General features: G+C 41.4%; 1 protein-coding gene across 1 annotated transcript; it reads left to right on the plus strand.

Moving 5' to 3' along the window:
- Positions 1–14523: 14523 nt before the first annotated feature.
- On the plus strand, positions 14524–26242 carry MRAP2 (melanocortin 2 receptor accessory protein 2). Its single transcript, XM_008495371.2, has 6 exons — positions 14524–14572; positions 15644–15773; positions 16497–16601; positions 17812–17945; positions 22355–22454; positions 25849–26242. Exons 4-6 carry the CDS (start codon positions 17819–17821, stop codon positions 26240–26242), a joined length of 621 nt encoding a protein of 206 aa, XP_008493593.1. The 5' UTR covers positions 14524–14572; positions 15644–15773; positions 16497–16601; positions 17812–17818.
- The last annotated feature ends 784 nt before the right edge of the window (positions 26243–27026 follow it).

Genomic DNA, 27026 nt, shown 5'->3' on the forward strand with positions numbered 1-27026 from the left:
AGTGCCAATTTATGACTGGTACAGTCTTTTAAATATTAAAACCTTTTTTTCTTTTGATTAATACAGATAAAGTCTGTTAGTTTTGTTATGAGGTGTACAGTATGATCCCATAAAGCTGCCTATTATTTATATTATTGACCTGTTTGAACTTCACTGTCAGCCTAGCAGGAGAATTAGCATATCAGGCATATAGTGTCACTGTCACATTTGATAGCCTGAATTTACCTGGTATTCAACTTTTAGCTTAGCTTTCTAAACCATATGCTTTACTATAGTATGTTCTTGTGGCTGTGGATTTTGTTTTGCTCTCTCCAGGAAATGGTTGTGTGTGTGTTTGCCTGGAGCATACAGAGGACTGAGTGATTCTCCAACCTGGTGGCCCCCACCTCTGTCCCTCCCACTGATGTCCCATTAAATTCCATTTGAGAACAAGTTGCCAGTGAGGATGTCAGGAACAGGGCTGACTTGGAAACACAGAGTTGCTTCTATTAGGTCTGACAGTCAGTGGACTGAATTTTTGACCTAAGTGAGCTGGAGAGAAGGTTTTTTCCTCTACCAAAGACCTTGAATGGATACAGAATCTTATTTCTGAGTGCAGACTTATAAATTCCATACTTGTATCACCTCTGACACGAGAGACTTCTGCTGAAGTCAGGCTGCATGCCACCCTGGGAGGTTTTCAATGCTGCAGAGCAAAATTCTTCCAGACTGTGAAATAATCCTTGAACTGTTGGATGATCCAGATGACAGACCCTCTGTAAGAAAGGCTTGCAGGTTAGAAAGTTCAGACTTTTGATTTGTTAGTCAGCACTCCAGGATGTAAGCAACCTCATTCAAAGGAGCAGGAAGGAATACTCCTCACTTATTTGCTGGTAAGAAGTTCTGACCTCCTGCCAGCAGGATTCCTGTATCAATCATCCTTGTTCTCCATGCTCTCCGTTTGCTTGAGATTTTCTGGCCTCTGGAGCACTTCATTTCTCATCAAGCAGAAGATAAAATGGTGTATGGTCTTCTCTCTAAGACAGGAGGCAGCTTTTACATACTTTGTTGAACACGAGTTAGATGTGAAGCTGGCCAAAAGCTTGAGGCCTCCAGATGAAAGATGCTTTGCTATTCAAATACCACTTACTTAAATATTAATAGCTATTTCTGAGCCCTATCCTAGTCCAAGCAGACAGATCATTTCTTTGAAGAAACATGACTCATGAAGACTAGAGCCTAAAGAAAAAGATCATAGGAGAAATATGTCTGCTTTTATTAAAAGGGAAATTTCCAAAACCAAAGGTGTATGCCACATGCAGACCTCTGTGACTTGTGCCTTTATATCAGCTGAGGATTGAAAACTAATTGTTTGAAACACCAAACCCATTAAAGAGCAACATCTCCATTGAAGGTTAAATGAGTTCTAAAGTTATGTTTGGCATTTTAAGTGTATGTTAGTAGAAATGAGAACTGTTAAAATTTCAGGAGTCCCTGCTGATCATCTTCAGGAAGGGAGGCAATCCTTCCCCACCATGGATCTTTTCTCTCACTGTAGATGGTGATTCACTCTTTATTGTGCCTCTCTTCCATACACCCACCAGTACTGATGCTAGGTGACAGATGTGCATGTACCATACACAGGGTTTGTTAACCAGAAGAGCCTGACAAGTATAGTTCATAATCATACTGCATACTGAAAACTTCAGACTGACAAGAAAGCTGGTGTCCTGGTATATGCTGCTTCTGCCTGCTTCCCACCCTTGGCTTGCCTCTTAAAGATCTACTCTGTAAGGAGTAAACTACTTGTCTTTGAGAATCTGACTTTTCCTGCAGACCAGAAGAAGGGCTGTGTGCATGTTTGTTTGCCTGTCTGATTATTTTGGTTTCTCTAACAAAAGAAATTGTCTCTTGCAGCAAACAATGGCTCACAAAAAGTACTGCAATAGTTTTTTTTATGGTGAGTTGTGTGGTGGTTCAATGATGCTGTTTCTCAACAGCATAAAAAAAGTTGATCAAGATCCTCTCTACAGCACTGAACAAGTTATTGTGTATCTTCTAAGAGTAGTTGTGGCAGAGAATGATGCTTGCTATAGGTTACGTGCTCTGCTCTAAGGAGAAGCCAGAAAGAAAGGAAATACTGTAAAAAAACTATTAAACTGAAGCTTTCAGTATTAATATGCTAGGCAGGTCTTCCCTGCCTAGGGAAGAAAGAATGTGAATCTATGAAAAGAGAACAGGAGAGCTGCAGATAGAGTGAGTTGCCCTTGCAGGAAATCTGAGGATTCTTCCAGTGGAAAGATTTCCTTTCCTCCAGCTTCAGAGCCACCAGTTCCTTACAAACAACTTGAATGACACTTGACTTTCAGTGTAAGAGCCTGTGAGCACTTGTGAGCCTGATCTCAAGATGCAGAAACGAACTCAGTATCCTTCCTTCCCTTTCCTTGGAGCTGTTTATCAGTCTGTAAAATAAAGTATATGTAACCTGGAAGAGCTGTTGCTTAGGTGTGATGGGTTGACCTTGGGCAGGCACCCAGTGCCCACCAGAGCCACTCTATCACTCCTCTCCTCAGCAGGACAGGGGAGAGAAAATACAACAGAAGGTCAGTAAGTCTCGATAAGGACAGGGAGATCACTCAGCAATTACTATCATGGGCAAAACAGACTCAGCTCTAGGAAAAGCAATTACATTTATTACCAATCAAATCAGAGTAGGATAATGAGAAAATAAACCCCAAATCTTGAAACAACTTCCCCCACCCTTCCTTTCTTCCCCGCCCCAACTTCACCCCCGATTTCTCTACCTCCTCTCCCCCAGCAGTGCAGGGGCATGGCAAATAGGTCAGTTCATCCTCAAGTTCTCTCCACCACTCTCTCCTCCTTAGGGGGAGGGCCCTTCACACTCTTCCCTGCTCCATCCTGGGGTCCCTCCCAAGGCAGACAGTCCTCCATGAACTTCACCAGTGTGAGTCCCTCCCATGGGATGCAGTCCTTCAGACTCAGAAGCTCCAGTGTGGGCTTCTCTCCTTGGGTCCACAAGTCCTGTCAAGAGCCTCGTCAAGAGCACAGGATTTCCACAGGGTCACAGCCTCCTTCAGGAATTCACTTGCTCCAGTGTGGGGTCCTCCATGGGCTGCTGGTGGGTAGCTCCTCCACAGTAGACCTCCATGGGCTGTGGGGTCACAGCCTGCCTCACCATGGTCTTCATCATGGGCTGCAGGGGAATCTCTGCTCTGACACCTGGAGTACCTCCTCCTGTCTCCATCTTGACTGACTTAGTGTCTGCAGAAGTTGTTCCTCTCACATACTCTCATGCCTCTTTCCAGCTGCAATTGCTGCTGTGCAGTACTTTCTCCCCCTTCTTAAATATCTTATCCCAAAGGTGCTACCACCGTCACTGGTGGGCTCAGCCTTGGCCAGTGGTGGGTTGGTCCATCTTGGAGCTGGCTGGCACTGGCTCTGTGAGGCACAGGGGAAGCTTCTAGCACCTTCTCACAGATGCAACCCCGACAGCCTCCCTGCTAAGCTAACAAAACCTTGCCTTGCAAACCAAATACATTTGGGTACTTTGGTGTACTTGTGGTTTCCACCAGTTGCTGTGGCTCACCAAATACAGAAGGTGAACACAACACTCTGGTAAGGCTTAGAACTACATGCTGTGGCTTATCAAATTTCAGTGATGCAGACCACATTTCTGTGTTACTGATGCTGGGCTCGGCAGGTACTGCAGAATATTTTACTGAAGTATGACAGAACCTGTAAAAGAAACTATATTTTGCTGGATTAAAGCTGCTTCATATCTAGCATAAATATTTAGAAAACAATACCTGAAATTTCTTGGAGTGACACCTGCCAGTCTCTCTCCTTTTGCTTTGCATACAAGAATGAACTAGAAGCCTTTCAGGTTCATCAGAAAAGATGCTCCACAAATCAGGGTGAAGCATGCTAACTGTGATCACTATTGTGGGATCAAAATACCAAGAAAAAGGATGCTGTGCTAAAACATTAATAAAAAGACAAGATGAGAGGATCTGTAAAAGTACAGTCTTAGAAAGTTTGCTACCAGGTGGTCAAAAGAGAATAAAGAGTGGCATAGGATTACTCTACTAAAGCACAGACACCAAGCATTTTTTAAAATTTAGTCTTTCTTTCCATAAATTAAAATAGACTGAGAGGTAATTGCAAATGCTGAGGCATGGGACAATATCCAAGAATCTGATTATGGGTATTTAATGGCTATCAGAGAGAGATGTTAATTTCCTAGCCTAAATCTTGTATTAGTATTTTAGGGGAGTAAGGGTATATCTAACAATCATAAACCAGTTTTTCAAGGAGATTACAAGTTTGGGCTAAGGAAAATACCAGTCATTTACATGCGGTATCTGCACTGTGTTCAGATGAGAAAATTAATCACATCAAAATTGCCAATAAGAATGCATCAGATGGTGGTTCAAATTTTAAACAGCTGTCAGTGACAAGATAGCATAGGCATGAGCTTACATGGATTATTTTTTTTTAAATATTAAAAGGTACTACAGAACATTCAGTCTATAGGGAGAGGAACACAGACTAAAGGTCACACATAAAGAAAGAGTTTATGCAAGAAATTTGTCATTCTGACTAATTTTTGAAGGACAATACTATCAGTAAAGGACATACCTGCTGTTATGAAGGAGTTATGTCAGCTTTATACCTTACTTAAAAGGGGAATACTCAGGATTAGTAGAGAGGCAATACTTACATCTCAGGTGGCTGATGCTGGAATAACACCTAAAATCTGATTGATCTTTATTGAAAGCTTGAGATGTGTTACCAAAAAGGAAGAAAAAAAATCACTCTAAGTGATGGAGTGCTCAAGGCTACGGAACCTTAGCCAATGTTAACTACAATTACACAGCAGGTGAAAAACATACCAGGAAACAACTTCCTTTCAACACAGAATCAGTACTAGAGCTTCAAACTCCAGCTGGAAACTGAGACAGCATGTTTTACTGTTGGGCACAAGAGCAATGAAAGATGCTCCAGTGGAGGGGAGTGGATTCTCCTACTGCTACTGTGGGCAAGGAGGGTCTCTCTGAAGCTATACTTCTCACAGAACATGGGAGTTTTCCTATAGTTACTCTGAAACCTCAACTTAATATTAATTCCATCTTAAAAACTATATCTTATTAAAGTGATATGGCTGCAAGAAATGAACATAATTCATTACTCGCCCACTTTTTATTACTGTTATGTATCATCTGTGGATTTGCACCTCACTGGCCCGGGTGGCTTCTGTTAAAACTTTACTCTCTATTCATGGATGTGACAGTTTTAGCTTTTAATTTAGTTTCACATCATAAGGAACATAAAACAAGCTTTCCCCTGTAATATATTTCTTTTGAAGCAAGACAAACGGAGGAACTCAGCAGAGTATGAGAGACAATTGAAATAATTTTTTGGCAACTGGGAACCCTGAATGTTTAAGTACATTTGTCTATCAACAGCATTGGGAAGTTGCTGACTTCCCAAGGGCAGCCTGTTCATAAATCTGCAACCCTGGAAAATGTCTTTGAGATTGAAGTATAGAAAAATGGTAAATATGCTGTAGTTTGTTTCTGTATTCCATTTTTATTAAGATAAAAATGCAAGCAAGCAGCTTTATTCTTGTCATATAGTCCTACTTGTCATAAGTGGTACAGGAAATTCCTGCTGTTGCTTTCTTTTAAATCACCACAGATCTGGAAGAAATGCAAAGCTCTTAACTCTGTAGTAATGTTCCTTTTCAAAATTGCTTTTCTTTTTTTTTTTTTCTTGTTTTATTTCTTTCTAGACAGCTGCTAAACCCCAGGCAGCTACTAACTATACATGAATCTAAAGATTTGGCAAGTGAAGACTGATACAATGAATTTCTGCAGCACTTGTGCTTTAATTGTAAATGTGGTCTCTAGCTATGTATCAGTAATACCTGGGCCGATGCTGCAGGTGCTGAGCCATAAGAGGGCAGCTACTGCAGATGAAGCTCCATCATCATACTGGTCAGCTGTAGCATGAATGCCTTCTCTGCTTCTCCTCTTCCCTAAGCTGAATTCCTCTGCCTTCTGAAAATTCTTCCTGCTGTCTCTGTTATAAGGAAGAGACATCAATGATGTGCACAAAGGGACAGGAAAGGAAATGACACGAGGAGTGAAAAAAAGATTGTGCAGCACCTTGGACTTTGTGCACCTGCAGTTCCACATCTCATCAGGAAAGATCACTACTTTTCCTTCACTGAGATCACAGCCACATTGCTATTACTGAAAAGTCATTAATTCTGCATTGCTACCAATAAGTGTTAGAAATGAAATTAAGAATCTTGAGAAAATGCTACGATGCTGTTTCACCAGTCCAGCTGTGGTTTGGTTTTGTTTAGCCTCTCCTGCATTTTGTATCAAAGCTCTGAAATTTTTCCTTAAATGACAAAGCACAGGAGAAGTGGTGGAAGAGGGGCTTTGGCTACCTATGGCTTCTTTCTTTTAGATGAAATTTCAGTGATTTTTTTTTTTAAAGACTCAAGAAAAACAACAAAAGCTGGAGTAATTTTGCTTTTCCAGCACCAGTGGAATTAGTGGAAAGTGGCAGGTTCCCAACTTGCCATTGTGCTCCCTTTCTGATCATGATCTTGATGTCAGTTCTATATTTTTGAGATACAGATGACAGCATTCATAACTTTTATGACTGAGACCACACCTGGAGTACTGTGTCCAGCTCTGGAGTCCCCAACATAAGAAGGACATGGAGCTCCTTGAATGTGTCCAGAGGGCCACTAAAATGATCAGAGGGCTGGGAGCACCTCCCCTGTGAAGCCAGGCTGAGGAAGTTGGGGTTTGTTCAGCCTGGAGAAGAGGAGGCTTTGAGGTGACCTTATATTGACTTTCCAATATCTGAAGGGAGCCTACAAGAAAGCTAGGGTAGGGCCTTTTGCATAGCTGTGTAGCAAGAGAATAAGGGGAAAGGGTTTAAAACATGAAGAGGTGAAATTTAGGCTAGATATTAGGAAGAAATTATTTGAGGGTGGTGAGACACTAGTGTCTTCCCTCTTCCTGAGTGTTCAAGGCCAGGTGGATGGGGGCTTTGAGCAACCTGATCTAGTGGGAGATGTCCCTGTCCATGCAGGGGGGTTGGAACTGGATATCTTTAATGTCCCTTCCAAACCAGAGCATTCTATTGGATTCTGTGACTGTTCAAGGCATCACCTGGTCCTTGGCTTAAGAAAAAGAAAGAAGTGGTTTTTATGGATGCCCTTAATTCTACATGATCTGCATTTGAATGCAAGAAGAACAAATGGATATAAAACCACATGGAAAAGCTGATGCTAAAGAGTAGGAGCACTAGTAAAAGAATTGAAAGAGCAGTGCCAGAGCACTAGCAAGGATCACTAAGAACATCTAATGGGGAGTATTGCAGCAGGCTGTTGGCTTTGTTAGACAGATCTGTGAGACTTGTTTCTGGTACTGGATTGAAAAAATTAAGTGATGCCATTCATTATTACAAGTACTTGATTGCCACAAAGATGATTAAAAGCCATGAAGATGATGAAGGAACTGCAGCATGTGATAGCTAGAGAAGGCTCAGGGTGCTCTTAACAATGTGGATAAGTAACTGCTGGTGGGGAGCAAAGATGGAGTGAGATTCTTTCCAGAGTGTTCCAGTAACAGAAGAGGCAAGGGGCACAAATTGAAATAGGAAGGAAATTCCATTAACGACAAGAAAAACGTGGGTTTTCCTTTCTTGGCAGTGAGAGCAATCAAACAGCAGCACAGGTTGCCGCAGAGACATTGTGTCTCTATCCTTGGAGACTCATGTCCTGACTTCAGCAGGCCTAGATGATCGCCTCATGTCCCTACCAACCCTCAATCATTCTGTAATTTCCCGTCCTTTTGAAATTTCAAGCAGCAAGGTGAAGTACCTCGCTGTCACACACCCACAATACTATCTTTTTTTTAGAAGCTGCAGCTCACAGGGGATGGAAATGGTGCAAGGGACCCTACAGACCCTGTAGATTTTAAAGCCCTTCACCTCCTGAACAGCTGAGGCAGCACCCTCTCACAGCTTCTCATTCTCCCTGCCAGGACAAGGGCTGACAGCAGACCTGGCTGCCAAGGGCCACATGCCCATGGCTCCCCACGGGGTCGACATGTGCTAACACACTGACCCTACACCTCTATGTGTCAACAGACCATTGGCTCTCCTCACACTCCAAAACTAACACTCCCCCCGTGAGACGCGTGTGCCAGGCAAGCAACCACACGGGGTTACTCCACACTGGTGCTCTGCCCATGCCAAAACCCCCCCAGCTCCCTCCTTTCCCTTTCTTTCCTTTCCTGTCCCCTGCTTTTCCTTCTCCTTCCCTTCCCTCTCTCCCTTTCCCTTTCCTTTCCCTCCATTCTCCTTTCACTTGCCTCACTTCTCTTTTCCTTCCTTCCTTCCCTTCTCCCTTCCCTTCCCCTCCCCCCTTCCACTCCCTCCTTCCCCATCTCCTTCTTTCCCTTCCCCTCCTAATTATCCCTTTCCTTTCCCCTCTCTTCCTTACCCTTCTTTCCCCCTTCCCTTCTTCCTTCTACCGGTTAGCTTTTCTCTCTCCCTTCCCTTCCCTGCCCTTCTCCCTTCCCTTCCCTTCCCTCCCTTGCCCTTCCCTTGCCGCTGTCCCTTATCCTTCCCTTCCCTTCCCTTCCCTTCCCTTCCCTTCCTTCCTTCCCTTCCGTTCTCCCTTTCCCTTTCCCTTCCCTTCCCTTCCCTTCCCTTCCCTCTCCCTTTCCCCCCTTCCCTTTCCCTTCCCTTTCCCTTCACTTCCTCCCTCTCCCTTACCCTTTCCTTCCCTCCCTTCCCTTCCTTCCCTTCCTTCCCTTCGCCTTCTCCTTCCCTTCCCTTCCCTTACTCGCCATTCCCTTCTCCCTTCCCGTTTTCCCTTTTTTCATTTTTTCGCTTTTCCTTCTCCCTTCTCCCTTCTCCTCCTCTTCCCCTTCCCTTTCCTTTCCTTTTCCCATTTCCCTTCTCCCTTCTTGCCTTTTCTCTTTGTTTTCCTTTTCCCTTCTCCCTTGTCCCTTCCCCTCCGATGCCCACACACGCTCTCCCCGCCGCCCCGGCTGCCCGCACCTGGCCGGAGCCGCTCTCCCGCCGCCCGCTGACGCCACTGGCTGGGGAGGGTCACGTGGTGCTGCCACACCCGCACGGGCGGCGATTCATGGGCTGGGCCGGGGCGCGGCCCGTTTGCCACCGACCAGTCCGTCCGTCGGTCCTTCGGTCAGTCAGTCAGTCAGTCAGTCAGTCAGGTCAGTCGTCAGTCAGTCCAGTCAGTGCAGATGTCAGACAGTCGGGTTCCGTCAGTCAGACAGGTAGGAGGGAGGGAGGTAGGAGGGGAGGCAGGTAGGAGGAGAGGGGGCGGACAGACGGGCGGACGGCGGGGGAGACCGGTGTTTCCTCGGGGGCTACGCCTCTCGCCCGGACGGCGCTGCGCTTCGAGGGAGCGGGGCAGACGGGTCCGGTGCGGGTAAGGGGACGGTGCTGTGGGTGTGTGGCGTGCGGGTGTGGTGTATGTGAGTGACCGGAGGAGGGCTGAGGGTCGCCCCGCCCGCCCCTCCCCCGGTTCCGCCCCGCCGCAGCGAGGGTGCTCCCGGACGAAAGGCTGGGACGCGGTGAGGGCTGCCGCTGCCCGGGTGTCTGTAGCTCAGCCTGCGTCGGGTAACAGGCAGCCGGAGGATTTCGGAACCGAGGAGACTTTCGCAAGCCTTAAGGTCTGAAATACTCTATTGATTTTTCAATTGCGCTCAAAATAATAATAAAAAAGCTTGAGCTGGCAACTGTTCGCTTGGGTGATAGTGAAGAGGCCACCTGCAGAAAGGTGGTGTCGTGTTGCTGAATTTGCAGCGGAGTGATTCCTTCTGGTGTTGCGAAGTCTGCATGTTCAAAATCAAAACAGATAGCACAGAGCTTTCTTGGAATGCAAGGAAATTATTTTCTGTGTCACCAGATTTTATGATGTGTTGTGCTCTGACTGCTAACTATTTCATAGAATCATAGAACATAGAATCGACTGGGTTGGAAGGACCTCAGACATCGTCAAGTCCAAACCCTTGGACTTGAATGAACTTAAAAGTGTAACCTAAAGTGCTTGAAAAAAACCCAAACCAACCCAAACAAAAAAAAACCCAAACCCAAAGCCAAGATAACTTTGTGGGTGGTTATGTTTGGGCACTCACTTTTTTTTTTTTCGTTTCTTTTTTTTTTTTTTTTTTTTTTAGAGGAGGCTTTGGTTGTGATTTTGGTTGTGGTGTGGTTTTTTTCGTTTTGTTTTGGTTTCTGGTTTTTTTGGGTCTTTTTGTTTGGTTTGGTTTTGGTTTTTGTTTTTGTTTTTTTTTTCCCCGTCCAAATGACACCTTCCTTTGTGCTTTCAGAGGAGGGATGCCTAAGATTACTTCTTTATTCTCAGTCTTGCCTTCTTCCCATGGGCTTTTCCCTAGTCTTCTGCTGATTTGCATAGTTTTTTCCTTCCCCTGTGGCTTTCCTTCTCCCTTACCACTGTCTTTCTGAACAGTCTTCTTAGCAATCTCATCCTCTGCTGAACAACCTCTGTTGAGAGTGCCTGGTATGATAAGCAGTTCAGGTCCTTCCGAGCTGTCTGCTCTGTTTTCTTTTTCTGCAGATGATCGCCTCAAGGAAAAGCTGCCAAAACTTCCTTCCAAACAGTCTCTGCTCCTTGGCACTTGACTGCTTTGTCCTGGTGCATCAACCTTGTCCTGTGCTTAACAGTGTCTGGGAGCAAAGGCACACAATTAGTTTGCTGCTTCTCCTGTGACATGTGTAGCTGTCAGAACAGTGGGACAGCAGTGTCAATACTGCCTTAAATTGCCTTGGCAAGAAGGCTTGGTGGGGTTGGTTTGTCAGAACACAGAAGGATTTCTGTTTCCAGGTGTTTCCCAGCCTCATGCTCTGTTTTGGAGCTGCTCTCTCTGCTTTTGTCTTTTACTCTAATTAGAGCTTCCCAGAGGCTGTATACTCAGGGATGCAGATGTATGTAATTGCTGTGGAAATAAATGGATGTTTTGGTTTCTGCTTGGAAATGATTGGGTAATAGCCTCAAATATGGCTTGTTTTTTTTCTTGTGCATTTGTGGTTTCCTATTCAGGTTCCTAATCAGAGAGTCGAGATAATTTTTGCATCACAGGAGTAAGTACCTGGAAAGATTCCAGGGGAGTGGCAACTCTCCATTGACTGTGGAAAATCTGCCCCATCTGCTGAAAATAGACACATTCTGGGCATATCAATCACAAGTAAAAATGTATAAAATAAATCAACTGATTGAAAGATTTTTTTTTTAAAGGAAAAGAAACCAAATCAGAATATTATGAGCAGAAGTTCTCCACTGGAAAAAAATCCCAAACCAGTTTGACGTTTTATTAAAAGCTCTTTTTCAGTGACTGTTTGAATTTGTTGCTGTAAGCCCTGAGCTGATTAAGGCAAAATTTCTGCACTGTGTAGCAGGCTAACTACAAAAGTCCAGAAAATGTTTTGGCATCAAAGTGTGGAAGTTTTCAAGAAAAGCTGTAGTATTTTTTTTTAGTTCTTGAGGAAACTAATTGCACTGAATTGACAAATTGAATAGTTCAAGCATTGCTTTGTGTCTCTGAGTTTGATTTTACAGACCCTGTGTGGGTGAGAGCATAAACTGAAGATTTCTACCATAGCACAGCCAGAGCCCAGCTGTGAGATACCCAAGTGTGGGAGTGACTCTGAAGAAATGGTCTGTCATACCTGGGTTATTTGTCATCTCTGATGCTTTATCTTCTGCTAGCTTTAGTGTAGACTAGAAAAAAAGCTATTTCTGTGGGGAAAACTGCTGAGAAGTGAAGAGGTGCTGTGAGAGATGTGCTGTGGTCTGTACTTCAAACCAGATGCACCTTATGTGAAGATTAGTCTTATTTTGTAACAGGGGAGGAGAAATGTACTCAGCTTCCACTCTGCCTACCAGCCTTAGCACTTTGGTTTGGGGTTTTTTTTGAGCTTTTAAGTGAGTCCTGAATGCACTTACCCATTTTCTGGGCTGTTCAACCCTGTGAAAGGTTGCTCTGTATTTATACCCAGGACTGGCACAGTGATGGGGCACAGAAGGGTGGCCACAGCACCCCCACTGCATGGCACAGGTAACACATAAAAAGGGAGCCCAGATAACTTCAGCTGTTAATCAGTACAGAGTTTCCCAGAAACAATCACTCAAGAGTAATTCCTTCTTTCAAATGGTCATTTGAAAATACTTGTGAGTGAGTATTTTTCTGTGTTCTGACATGATACCAAAAATAGAAGGTATTTGAAAAGCAACTCTTAGAGCTTGCTCATCTTCTGATGCAGCCATCAGTGTGGGCTGATCAGTAAGAGTATGGAGGGGGGCAAACTTTCCTTTTCTCTGTTCAGAATAAGGCATTTAATTGACAGGCTTCAAGTGGAAATAAAGTTAATAAAACAGGACATTTAATAAAATAAAAAGGGAACCAATACTTTGCCAAGCCAGGAAAGTAGTTCACCCCAAAAGCAGAGGCATATAAGACAGGCTAGTGGAAACTTGCTTTATGCTTTACCCTTCCCACATAGGTGGGAAGGCCAGAGCTCTTTCACTTCAGGATTTTCCATAAACAAATCAGCCTGAGACCTCTATCTGTGATGTTTACTGAAAGTTTAAAGGTAAAAAATTTTTAGTGTGAAAGGTTAAAATTGGTAGTATTCTGAACAGCTGAGGGAAAAGGCAGCCTTTCTTTTGGAAAGTGTTGAATATACTTACATATACCAGTCATGTCAGCATTTAGTGATGGAACATTATAGGATGGAAAAGTTCTCAGTACTTCAGTGCTTACTGATGGGGCATCTTCTAGTCTGGTTGGTATTTAGGGAACTTGGGTTTTGAAGGTGCCATAACAGCACCTAAGAACATCTAAGAGGAGGTTGACTTTTAGTTAGAGAGGAGAATGGGCTCAGCAATACCCAAGGGTCTCTTCTGACCAGAGCTGCATCTGCAGCCATTTCTGTGAGCCATGTTCTGAATTAGGTTAAGCAGTGGTTCATCTGGGGCATATCTGGGAGAAGGCTGTTAAAAGGACAATCTTCCTTCTTTAAAAATGGCTCGGAAATATAAACATGTTAATTTGTCTGTTGAAAAATAGACTTTGCTTAAAAGGAAGAGGTAGTCTTGTTTTCTACTGTGACTGTAGCAACTGTCAAGTTGTTGGGATTTTTTTTTTTTTTTTTTTTGTGTAGAGAGGTATTATTTGGTGGGAGGTGAATTATTATATACATAGCAGCTTTTACTATCCTGAATGTCAAAAATGAAATGTTTTTAAAATGTTTACTGAGCTCAACTGAAACTCAGATTCATACCTTGAACTAGATCATAGATTGATTGTGTAATTCCTCCCTAGTTGAAGAAAATAAGAATAATTATAGCTAATGTACCTTTATTATTTGTAGATAATTCTGTCTCTTCAGATTGTATATTCTGGAGAGAACTCTTAAGGCTTTGGTATTAGAGCTGAGCTAAACATTTTGCTTCGTTATGTTTTGGGAGTAAATCCCAGGGGCTCTATTCTAACTATTCCCTGTCCCTTTGGTGTCAGTACAGGACAGACACTTTGTAAAGAGAGAGAAATATATAGCTTCTGTGATGCCACATTAGGTATAATTCAGCTGTCCTCTCAGACAAGGCTTATAAGTGAGCTTATATGCTATTAGTTTTATCTCTGCAGATCCATATGTTGTCTGTGAACTCATAGTATGGTATGATTTCCTATCACTTGCTTCCAGGTCATTGCACTACTAAGTGAACATTAGTGTTTGCATAAAAAAACATTAGTGTTTGCATATTCCTAAAGGAAAATACTTGGCAAACTCTTTTGGTCTTCTGTTTGGTAAATTCTACTTTAAAGACATAGTGTCATCGTTTTTGAACTAAATACAAACTGTTGTTGCACCATTAGCATCCAAATTGTATATAGTTGTGTGGAGAATTCCTTTTAAACTGCAGCACACATGGCGAGATATTAGGCATTAGTACATGGAAAATAAGGCATTTTCATGAGAAAATGTGTAGTGTGTAAGTATTGTTGAAGTCTAGTTTCTATTGCAGTTGTAAGGATAATAATAGGTATGTTATATGCTGTGTAATACAGTAGTACGAGGCACAGATGGCTGTAACTTGGCCTTTTTTCATCCTTAGCTCCCAGGATAAACAGTGACTAAACCAGCATTTTCCTTACCAGTTGTTATAAAAGCCTTTTGTGATGAGTCCAACATCATTCTTGTTATTTTATTGCAACAGCTCAAGCAGATGATGCTGTTTGTGAGCATCAGTGACAAACATGACCAGTTTTAACACTGGTACTTTCTTTTCTCCCTAATAAAAGGTATCACATACTCGGTATTGGCACTGTAGAGTCAGTTTTCAGATATCTTTTGTTTTTTCTTGCTAAATGTAATTTATTTTGTATAGCTTGCTTTTCTCTCTTTTATTGCAGATGAAAAGACCACAAGTTTGATCTCAAATCCTGCCTATTTATGACCTTGAGAATTAGCAAGAAGCGAGGACCATTTGGTTAAGTATTCCCTGCAGACTTCTTTTTCACTGATGGTTGGTAGCAGCACAGCTTATTCAAAGCAATAGCAGTGTGGCAGAGCAATAGAAAGATGGGGTTTATATTACCATTTAGCTGATACAATGCGAAGTAAATAATTTTGTGCCTTTTCTTTTCTTTTCCTTTCTTTTTTTCATTATGCCCAGCTGTACTGAGTGATTTGGAGGCACATTTTCTATGTTCCACAAACCCTGAGGCACAGGTTAGCCTGGGAACTGGGGACCCATGTTTCAGTTTAGTGCCTCTCCCTCTCCTAGTGGTTTGTCTGCCTTAAAAGTAAGTCTGGAAATGCCTGTAGTTAGTGGGGAAACACTGAAGCTTCAAGTCCTAACCTAAGTTTAAACCAGGACAGATTTTTTTGTGTCTTAGAAGTGGCTACTCTCCCCATAAATCATAAATAGGCACTATTTGTATGACTAGATCAGGGAGAGATCTGCCTGCACTAGAGGGAGAAGAAGAAATATTTTTTTGATAGTTCATGCACACTCCTCTGAAGTTTTCTGCCTGCAGATTCCTGCTCAGCTCTTATTACACTAAAAGCAAAGAGGTGACAATGAACATTGGTGATGCCATATGGGAAATATTTTAATGAAGGATTTCTCTGGAAGGCTATAAAAGAAAAAACCAGACCTTAAACAGGAATATGCTAATAAAGTTTGTCAAGAGTCATGTCATCAAGAAAACTGTGAGGAGAATAGGGGTAAGAAGATGGTGGGAAGCCTGTGCAGCAGCATGTAGTCTCAGGGTCCAGTCACAAAATGAAACACAAACTCTTATAAATATGCAACAGGCAGAGTTGATATGGAGGAAACTAGGACAGGAATCTTAGTTTTTTTCACGTACCACTTGCTTTTACCAGAAGCAGCAGTTGACTAAACCCAAGAAAAGCTCTGTCTAATGCTTAATTAGACATTCTGTCTTTGATTCCAGGAAATAAGGTGGGTTTCTAGTCATGGGGAAAGCAAAGGAGGAACTTTATTGCTAGCACAGGCATATGAAGTCACTTACCTCTTTCTATCATGTTTTTGTAGGACTGGAAATAGCAGATGGGAAACATCTTCAGCCATGACCTGGATTCTCCATTACAGCCATCTTTTTGTTTCCTCCTCTGTGCTTCAGGCTACTTATTCTTCTTGGGAATTTCTGAGTGGCTAAAGGAAGGTGAGGGTAATGGCAAACTCCTTATCCTGACTGAAGAATGGGGTTGGTCACTTCTCTTCCCACCCCATTCCCCTCACCTTTCTGTTGGCAAGTTGCTCCTTGTGAAAAGGAAGTAGGTTTGAATTGAAAAATAGTTCTGTTTCTTGTTTTAAAGGATTTGTCATTTGCTAGTCAAGTTTTGGTATTTGTTTAAAGTTCTGAATGTTGTAACTGGGTATGAAGTTTACTCTTTCAAGCATACTTCACTATTTATTTAAAGTTGGTTTTAGGTATTCCAGACTGCACTTGCTCAAGGTAAGATAGTTTCAGAAATAACTTTTATGAAAATCTGAGAATTTCTGAGAAGTTTCATTGTCCACAGAACAACTGATTGCAATAGTTTTATGACTTGCATGAAGTCGTCACCTTGTTGGGTTTTAACTGAATACAGAATTACCCAAAGCTTAATTTAATTTTACAAAAATATTTTTGTAATATGTTTCGAGTTGAATGTCCTGAGTCCAGCTGCTGCAGGATATGTTTTGTGCAGAGATGTGCTCTCTTTTGGTGTGCATAGAACTGTCTTAATATTCTGAAAAAAAACATTCTGCAAAAATGCACATCCCTAATAAGGTGTTGTAATGACAGAATTATCTATCAAGAGAATTTAATGATGATAATGTTGCATTGCCATTTTTTGTTGATCTAAGGGGAAAGCCACTCCTGATTATTTTCCTTCTGTAGAGGCATATTGAAGCTGTCTGTTAGCACAGATAAATTTACGTTGGAAGGGACCTCTAGTGGTCATCTGGTCCAACCTCTGGCTCAAAGCATGTGCAACTAGATCAGGTAAATTTTTCCTTGTATCTAATTTAAATTTCCTGTTTCCCAATTTGTGTTTCTTGCCTCTTGTCCTCTTACTCTGCACCTCCAAGTAGAGACTGGCTCTGTCATCTCTGCACCCTCTGACTGTAGCTGTAGACAGCAGTAAGGTCTCCCTGCACCCTTCTCTTCAGGCTGACCAAACCCAGTTCCCTTAAGCTCTGATGCATCCTGGCCTGCATCTCTCTGACCATCTTGGTGGCTTTCCACTGGACTTACCCCAGCGTGTCTGTGTCTTTCTGTTACTGGGGGTACCAAAACTGGATGCAGTAACTCCAGATTCAGTCTTACCAGTGGTGAGTAGAGAAGAATAAACACTTCTCTTGACCTGCCCAGGACACACTTGGCCTTCTTTGCCACAAGGCATGTTGTTGACTTAAGTTCAGCCTGTTCCTCACAGTCCTTCTCTGCAGAGCTGGGCCTCACCAGTCAACTCCCAGCCTTTATTACTTCATTGGGTTATTCCCTTCCAGATGCAGGACTTTGCACTTGCACTGCTAATCCACATAATGTTCCTGCCACTCTTTCTTCAGCTTGTCCTGGTCCCTCTGAGTGGCAGTCTGCCCTCCAGCCTCTTGACTGTCCCCCTCATAATCTGTGGATTTACTTACCAATGCACTTCAGTCTCTTCACAATATCCATCCGTGAGGGGTGCCACTAGTGAGCAGCTGCCAGCTGGACTTTTTTTAGATAATAAAACCCTTTGAGCCTGATTGTCTGGCAGTTCTCCACCCATATGAAAAATTTCATGGGAACATTTATCCCAAGCTCTGAGGCTGGGGGTCTTTGATATTTACTATTTTTGAGCTCTAAAACCTGTACTCAATCTGAGGAGCCTGGTTTTGATTCTTCATATGCTTAAAGTCATCTCTCTGGAGGTGAAGATAGGTTCTTCCCTTCCCATTGAAGAGACACTTTGTATTGACTCATGGTTGGCCATCCAAGATTGGGGAAGGAATGGGAGAGTCTGGGATAGCCTTGTCTGATGAGACAGTGATACAGGATGTGAAAGGAACAGGTGAGAGAGAGGGAGGCTTTTTAAGTATGAGTGGCTGATCCTGGGAACGGTGATGAGGAAGAGATCCCATAAAAGAGAGAGGAGTATCCATAAAATCAAAAGATGTGCTACAAGTACCTAGTTTCTCTGAATGCATTTTGTATCCACAGGTATATTGAGGTTCAGGATGTCTGCCCTGAGGCTGATTTCTAACAGAACCTCCCAGCAGACCTTGTCTAATTCTGACTACACCTGGGAGTATGAGTACTATGAGTATGGACCAGTGTCATTTGAAGGCCTGAAAGCTCATAAATGTAAGTTCAGTAGAGACATACTTCACCGCAGCTGAGCTTCCCCATCTTAATGTTCCTGCTCTTCATTTCTAACTGAATATTGTACAAAAAGATACTCTTAATTTTTTGGTTTCTCCACACTCAGAGATATTAATATCTCTATTACATAGAGATATTACTGTGTTAGACTATTATAATTATCGTTCTGTGTCTTTTTGTTGACTGCTTTTATTGTGCATGTGAGAAACATGGATTTCTTGGCTGTGGTGGAAATTTGCCAATACTGAGGAGTAACAGACTATCAGAAAGAGTTCATAGCACCAAAGGCACTGCTGCTTCTGGTGACTACTCAGTATGATCCATGTTGCTTTGTTCTTTTTCTTGTTAACATTGCAAAGGCAGTGGTGAGCAACCTTACTGGTTTTGTTTGTCTTCATAGAAAATAAATGTAAGGCTTTAAAAAGATTTGAAAAACTCCAAGAAATTTCTCATTCTGAACAATGATTATCATTGGGAATTAATACTGGAGCTGTTTTACATCATAAGTAACAAGTGGAGGACCAGAGAGATGAAAAATATGGATAGGAATGAAAGGAAATACAGTTGGGATAAGCTAGTACATTTACCTAAATCTAGACAATGGCTTCAGCTTTTTTTATTTTTTAATTTTTTAATTTTTTTTTTAAGGTGGAAGCAGTAGTGTAGGGGAGGAAGAAAAAAAAAAGTAACTCAGTATTACTGCATGTGTTTTGCAAGCACTTTGCTAAAAAGAAGCAAACCGTCTTGTTTCTGTGTTTCTACACTGGACACAGTGTGAGAGGGTTTGAGCTCCAGTGTTAAAAGTACCAGGGAAGGGTCTCCATAGTCCTGGAACACTGCGCCGGGGTGAGATGTGTACTCTCTGCCTCATTTGTCATAATGAGTATTCAGAGTGCCTGCACTGGTAAACAGCAGCCCAGAAAGGCTGATCCCCCTTGGTGCTGCACAGCCAGGTGGTTTGGGAAGCCTGTGTAAGATTCAGAAGAAATTTTAAAAAGTTATTAATGCTTTAAAAAAAAAAAAATGGGGGGGGGAGGGGGGGAGGGGGAGCAGAATTTTATTTTTATCCTGAATTGTATTTCTCTTCATTTTTTTTTTCAAGCAAAAGGTCTGATTACTGTCTGTATTTTTACAGATGGTAGGTTGGTATGTACTTGAAAATTGTAGGTTCTCTTTTGTCATGTCTCTGATTTATATTCTTCTACTCAGTCAAAGGCTAAACCTGATTACAAAGATTACTGGTTACAAAGATTAGCTCTAGGGTTAGGTACATGCCTGCTTTTTAGCTGGGTGTGTCAAAGAGTGTGATGGGGGAAAACTTTATATATGATAGTTACCTCTGGACTGAGGAAGGTACAGTGGCAAAACAGATGTTGGGTTGCTATTTGTAGAGCAGGCAGGTTCTGAACAACCATTAGTAGAGAATGGGACCAAGGTAAAAAAGACTTTTCAGATGGAGATGGATGTACTTAGGAAAGAGGTTAATAGAAGTAATGAATCAGTGACCTAGGAAGTCCCTTCTCACTTGGTAGTTGGTTATTTATTTTTTTTTTTAAATCTTTTCCAGTGGTTTACTTTGTGTTTTTTTTGTTTGTTTTTTTTTTTTTTTTTTAAACTGATAGGTTTGAGTTAGTTCTGTTTACTTCAGTGGTGCTGCATGCTTTCTGAGAGGGCTGTGCTTAACTTCATAATGGAACATTCTATGTCCATATTGTGGACAGCGTGGTATTTCTTGTCATGGTGTGTTTTTTCCTGTGTTTTTTGGAGCTATTTCCAGCTGAGTTGAGGCTGTTAAGGAGTGTGGAGGCAATATGGTCAAACATTTAACTTCACTGAAATCCTAAACTGGAGAGGAAGGAAGAGATTGAACTGGGATTGTATTGGGAAGGAGACCTTGAATATTGAAAAAGAAGTGGGGTTAATAAATAAATGCCTGTAACTTATGTTGGAGAGCATAAAAGGGGAGTGGGCTCCAGTTTAGGTGATACAAGCTGGCAGTCACACTTGGCCAGTTGCAAAACATCCTTCTTAAACTTAGAGGTGTGTGATTATTTTTTAAAATTTATTATTTATTTACTCATATCTGATAGACAAGGCATTTCACCCAAAATGAGAGGATGCTGATTTGAACCATAATTTAAAATGAATTCCACAAGAGGAAGCTGGAAGCCTCTTTCATTTCAGCATTGATTTAATTAATTGGAGGCAAGGTCAAGGTTAATGTGTATACATAGGGATTCAGAAGCCTGTTTTTTGAAAGCAGAGGAAATTTTCTTCAGTGGCCTTTGAAGAAGAATACTGACAAAACAATTTAATACACAAAAATAAGTTTCTTGAAAAAAGTGAAGATGGGAAGATGATGAATTTTCAAATATAGGACTTAAAAAAAAAAAAAAAGTTGCTTTACAAGCAAAAAGTATGTTTGAGCTAGGAGATATGAAATCAGAAAAGCCAGAAAAGTAGGACAATTCTTTGTAAGCTAAGCCTTTAGAAAGAAAATAGACAAAGATAGCCAGGATATACCTATGACTAGCAGAGATAAGAACAAAATTGTTTTTTTGGGACAGAAGAAAATTCAATTAGAGAGAGGTAAAATAGGTAGGAATGATCAGGGGAGTCAGAACTGCTGCCAGGATGTTAGGAGTCTGTGTTAGGAAGGAGAAGGCTGATCCTGCAACTAGAGAAAGTCAGAGCATATTTCTCAATCTATTTGGAACTCGAGACAGTTTTATGGCTGTAGTTCTATGTACCACATTTTTGAATAAAGATTTTGTTACATACCTTTTATTTTGAATGAATGTTTAGAAGCTAGGATATCTGGATAATTTGCATTAAAATGACTGAGACTTAAATAGCAGAGAGTATTTAAGAGAGCCAACTGCTTTAATTTTAAACAAATCCAAAAAATGTAATTGAAATAGCAGAGGGCTGGAAGTGTGTCAGGAGGCACAATAAAGCAAGGAAGATGTAGTGCTAGGCTCAGTTAGGAATTCTCCTTGGGGGAAACACCAAACAAATCTCTAGTCAAGCTTGTTATTAATCAAAAAAAGCTGGCAGGTGTGGGGGGTTTGTTGTGGTTTTGTGGTTTTGTTGTGTGTTTGTTGTGTACACTCAAACCACCCTCTAGCTGTTTCACACAGGGTGTTGCAGCAGGCATTTTGACTTCACAGAGAAAGAGCAAATGGTTAGAATTAATTTCCAGATTCCATATCTACCTTTTAGTATGGAAGATATTTCACAATGAAAGTGTGATTAACCAGCAGGGTCAAGCACCAGGCAGGGTGTTCTTGTTTTCTGGTGTCTTTAGTTAGTCCTGTGGGAGATGTAACAAGCTGGCTAAAGTTCTGTGCTGTGCTTGCTGCACTGGGTTTGACACATCACTGTGCACCTTTACAGCCAGCATGGGTATTTGAGGTTCAGGAGGAGCTGTGTAATGAGAGGTTGAGGATAGGTAGGGTATCTGGCCCCACCAAGACTCCCCAATGGCATGGTTGTACGTTAATTAGTTTTTTTTTTACTTTTAACTTTTGCCATTTTTAATATTTATATGAACAAAAACAAAAAAGTGAAGTTGTAGGTGAAAAATCACCTGTGTATCATGAGTCTGGACCAGATCATACTTTAAATTGATCTGCTTTAACTTTGGGGAATGCTCATCAATTGATCATTGCCTGGAAATAATATTTGTCCCACTTGGACCTCTCTTAATCAAGTTCCTGGAAGCTTTAAGCTTCCTTCTGGAGCAACTCTGCATCAACTTTGAAGTCCCACGGGGATGTAGATTTGTTTTAAGTAGGTCTGGCTATTTATCTGTGGGTCCATTGGTTATAAACGAGGACAGCAGGTGCATCTTATGCAGAAGGAAAAAAGCAACACCCTTCTCATTTACTTCTGTTGGTGTTTACCTTGTAATTAACAGGTGGTTTGACTTTTCTTTTCCAAATCTTTAAGGTCCCTTCCAATCCAGACCATTTTATGATTCTGTGAATATAGCAGGAGTTCAGTTCTACAGGGGCAGAGGTTTTTGCTGAAAATTAAATAATTCTCTCTTCTGAGTTTTAGTACTTAATTTTTTTTCAAATCAATGCTTGGAAATGGGCCAGGCATCACAAAGGGAGCTGCTCTCATTTTATTAGCTAAGAGAATTCAGTATATTCCTTCTTTCAGCTTTTGTTTTCTCCAGGCATCAGTAAAATCTGGGCTTGAAAAGAAAGCTTCAGTGACAGCTTTCTGTTTAAACATAGGTAATGATAAATTTGATCCTCCTTCCTCTTTGCCACATGGGAATAAGCTGCAAAATCTTTTGGGACTTGCAGTCATGCTTCAATGCCTCCTGGATTTCTGCAAGTGCAGGTGAAATACTGATCACCTTGTTTTTTCTTTTTTACTAGATTCCATTGTGATTGGATTTTGGGTTGGTCTTGCAGTTTTTGTCATCTTCATGTTTTTTGTCCTGACTCTGCTGACGAAGACAGGAGCACCACATCAAGAGTAAGTCTAAAAATTGGAATAACAAATGCAGGTTGCTAACTGGGGTGTCTGTTCTTTTCCAGCCCCCAAACAAGCAGCATCAGTGCTGACACTGCACTGGCTCAGCACCATTTTGCTTTAGTTTATTTTTACAAAAGGGTGCAGTCTATCTTTGTTTCAAGTATTCTCTGTTCTAAGCACTTCTAGGTTCAGTAGATTCATTATGAACATGTTCCCTATTTAGTAAATAGTCAGTAATCATGCAGTAAGAGAAGGGAACAGCTGCCTGTATGCATTTTCAGGATAAGAGAAACTTGGTGGGTAGGCTGCCAAAGAGGTGGCTTTAGGTTACTTTGCTCTGCAGATAAACCAGGTCGTTCTAGATAGGCTGACATTACGATGGACAGAGAAATGTGAATAGAGTATACACAAATAAAATGCAATGAAGGTGATTAATTAAGGAGGCTGAAGTGTGGTGGGTTTCCTCATGTTTGCATTCAAGTCCAAAAGGTAGGTATCAGTAGTATCTACAAAATCTTCCCTTAACCCTGTAGCTCCCCTAATCTCAGTGTCTTGGTTTCTGCCAAGAAATTCCAGGAGGTACTGAAGTACAGATCAGCCCCACATTTTTTTGATACCAGACTCTCCTGAAAGTCTGTATGGACCGACCTTTTTTTCTTGTTCTTTCTTAGTGATTAAGTGTGTGCAGACCATGCCTTGCCTCAGCTGTTTGTCTGCATCTGCACAGCACACAGCCTGTGGGTGTCCCATCCTCTGAAAAAGTCTGGACCCTCATCTCCTCTCAGGCTTGTGTGCTGTGAAGTAGAAATAAAATCCTCTCTGGAGGGTGAGATCATTTGCAGGCAGGCAGCAATGAGGAGCTGATTGTGAAAGGCAAATTAGTGCTTATTGCTTCCTAAAGCATCCTGCTTATCTCTGCATACTGAATGCCCTTTGCTATTTAGTCACATATAAATAGGCTCTGAAACTTTATGTAATAGCACATCTGTAGAGACAGGTCCATATTAGAGAGAACATCTCTATATTGTGAGCCTCTTCTTTGCTTCTAAATTTTTGCTTCTGTAAGAAGGAAAAAGAGGCAAAAATTCAGCTCCCCAGAACTGACTTGCCAGTATTTTTCTCTCCCTTGCAGACTTTCATAAAGTAGCCAGACTGTGCTCCCAAATATCTTTAAAGTTCCTGTGATTGTTGGCGTGCTGCTGATTTTTTACTGGAGATCTTGCTCCTTAGCTGAGCAGTATCCTGCAGCAATAATTTGAGAGAGGAAGAAGTGATGAAGTTGTCAAATCCACAACTAAGAGAATTTAATATGGGTATTTTTGTCAGAAGTGTGTACACTTGTAAAGTTGTACTTTCAGGTAGCAGAGGCCTGCTTGGTATCTCTCACTGTCATCTTGCTTTCTTCATCAATTTTCTTGGAACAGGTTGCTCAGAGAGTTTGTGAAACCTCATTTTGATCAACTTCTACATCCAGATAACCCGATGTTAAGCATGGTTGGCCTGGCCTTTATCAGGGCATTAGGCTAGGGACTCCAGAAGTCGTTTCCAATATAAACCTTAATCTCATTTTTCTTCAGTTGCTGAAGAGGGCCTGGTTATTCCTTTTAATATTGGTTTTTAACTTCCTTTGCAGCTTTAGGAGCAACCTTTGTGCTTGCATGCTTGCTCACTCACCATGTATGCTGAGCTAGCACCTTTAAAAAATTTGAGCACTATTTTTTGAGATTTGATGATCAAATATGTGTGCTACTGGAAATCTTATCATCTAGAAATATACTAAGGGCAGTGCAAATTGTTTCCTCTTGTTTTTGATACATGTGTATAAAAACAGGAGATTGTAAATACCTACCTTTAAAACCAGTCCAGACTGTGGTTTTAGTTTGCCCAGATCTTTTGTCTTTAGACCTGACTGGATTCTTCATGACTCATCTTTTCATTAGTGGGCTGTCTTTCAGTCCTCTTTAGACACAGATGTTAATGGAATTCCTGGGTGCTGGGTGAAAGCCAGCCTGACTGATGGACATGTCTCTGACTTGAGTAAGTCAATCTGGCTGTTCTTTCAAGTACCATTAATGTGGGAGAGAAATGTAGCTAGGTTCAGATGGATGCATCTGAAGTAGAATACTCTTGATTTTGCTAGCACTATATTCTCCTTGGCTCAGTAGAAAGGAGTATGATAGCATGTACTTTTCAAAATTGTACAGGATGTTCAGAATTAGGTACATTCTTGGACCAGAACAGAAGGAAAGGGTCAGAATATTGATGGGGAGAGGTAGAAATTTACTTATGGGAATAATGCCTCTTGCACTTTTGCTTGCTTGCTTATTAGCATGGGTAGAACGTTAGCTTATGCCATGAAATAATTTGTTGACAAATTTTATGAATGTCTGCCTGAAAAGTGCAGAAAGGTTCATCATTTACTTTCTACTGCAGGTTTGAGGGACTTAAATTATGTTTCTGTGAAAATCTCAAGTGCTGTGTCCACCTATTTGACTCTGGTGTCACTCACTGCATGTTCATGTGTAAAGAGTAAGCTTCATTAACTCTTACTTAACAAAACTTGTATTTTATGTTTAGATTTTTTCATTACTCATCCTCTGAACACCTCTACTGCCTTTCAGATGCAAATCACTTCCATTTTGTGATGATAGCACATAAATTCAGCCTGACAAAGAATGTAGAACTATCTGTAAAACTTGTGTCTAGATTCAGGTTTTCTCACCCCCTGTTGTTCATCCCTTTTGCACAGGTCCATGCAGAGTGGAGCTGGTTTGAGCTCATACTTCTAGAAAAGTCCAAGAGAGATGTTAAGATGTCATTCCTGGGCCATGTCTCTGACATGTCTCTGAGCAGTCTTTAGGTCCAGCTCTCCTAATTTGGGAATCTGAATGTCATTGGCTGAAGTCAGTACAAAAGATGGTTTGATATCTGGTCAGCCAAGCACTCAAGTGATGGCTTTAGTGACAGCAGTGCTGCCTATGTCTCAGATTTTCTTTACTGAAGACTTTTTTTCTCAGTGTTCTATAGGCCATTAAAAAAAATCTTATTACTTGACATCAAGAGGAAATACTGCAGTGTATTTCTAAACTCATTTGGTGACCTGATTAATAAAATATATTTATTACTAGAAGTCCCATTTAAGAGTTTTGGCATTTATAACATTCCCATGGAAAATCATGTTGACAAACCAAGACTTAGAATATCTTCAGCAGGAAATAATAAGTCATGATGGCTTTTCAAGTCTGTTGTAGGTAAACTGTAGTGTTTTCTTTCTTTCTGATCAGAATAACCATAATGATCTGAAACCAACACTATGACCTGAAAACCAGTTTGCTGCTAACAACTGCAATAGTTCTACTTTCATGTTTACTGTATTTTTCTTTTCCCTCCTTAGCAATGCAGACACTTCTGAAAAAAGATTTCGCATGAATAGCTTTGTGGCAGATTTTGGAAGACCTCTGGAGTCGGAGAGGGTCTTTTCACATCAAATAGCTGAAGAATCCCGCTCACTTTTCCATTTCTGTATTAATGAAGTGGAACATTTGGATAAAGCAAAACCAAGTCAGAAAAGCCCAGGTCTGGAGACTAATATCCACTTCCAGGAAGTTCCCAGGAGCAGTGAAATGTTTGAAGATGACCTGAATTGTCTTACAAAATTTAACATTCCTAACTTTGTGAACACAGAGCAGAACTCTTCATTAGGTGAGGATGATCTCCTCATCTCAGAGCCACCAATCATTTTAGAAAGCAAATCAGTTATGCAATCTTCCCATCGGATCCTTGACTGAAGTGTCTTTACTTTAAACATTCCAGTTGGAAACCTTTCTTGGCTTTCTGGGATTCTGACAGAAGGTATTTCCTACCTGTTTTTTTTACTGTATGTAAGAGTGGCTGTGCTGACAGAACTCTGTTCAGGCGAAAGTAAAATGCAGAATGCTTTATTCTGATGCCTTCTGTGGTCTAATCCTTTTGCCCAGCATTATTTTTGCTTCCTGATTTTCTGGGTTTTGTTTGTTTGTTTATTTGGGTTGTTTTTTATGACTGTTTATGTTCAACTTCAGAAGGATACAGTAATAAATTATGAGGACTGTCAAGGCTGAAGCATGGCACAGGGAGGTCTATGAGAACTCCTTGGCCAAGAAATGTGTAAACCTCAAGTTAAGACTGAAACAAGGAGTAACCAGGTAGCCTCTGGGGAGGTTCTGCAGCTTCTGCCACTCTCAAAAAGGACACCTGAAACTGAGCACCACAATGGATATTTGCTTGGTGTTAGCTTCAACTTCTGATTTTTAACTGCTTTTTACTGCAGGTTAAACCCAACTCACAAACCTTATAGAGGGAATACTTTGCATACCCAACTTTTCAGTTACAAAATGCCACCCCCATCTGCTGCTGAGTGAAAGCAAAATAGTGCCTGTAATTACAGTTTTTCAGTGACATTCTGACAGCTGCCCAGTGATGACCTGGAAGCAGTATTCTACATAGAGTAATTTTATTTTATTTATTATTTTACTGGAGATGAGAACTTCCTTTTTGGCAAGTGCAGTATTCAGTACCTAAATCACAGGAAAT

Source organism: Calypte anna, chromosome 3 (assembly GCF_003957555.1).
Source record: "Calypte anna isolate BGI_N300 chromosome 3, bCalAnn1_v1.p, whole genome shotgun sequence".
Lineage (NCBI taxonomy): Eukaryota > Metazoa > Chordata > Aves > Apodiformes > Trochilidae > Calypte > Calypte anna.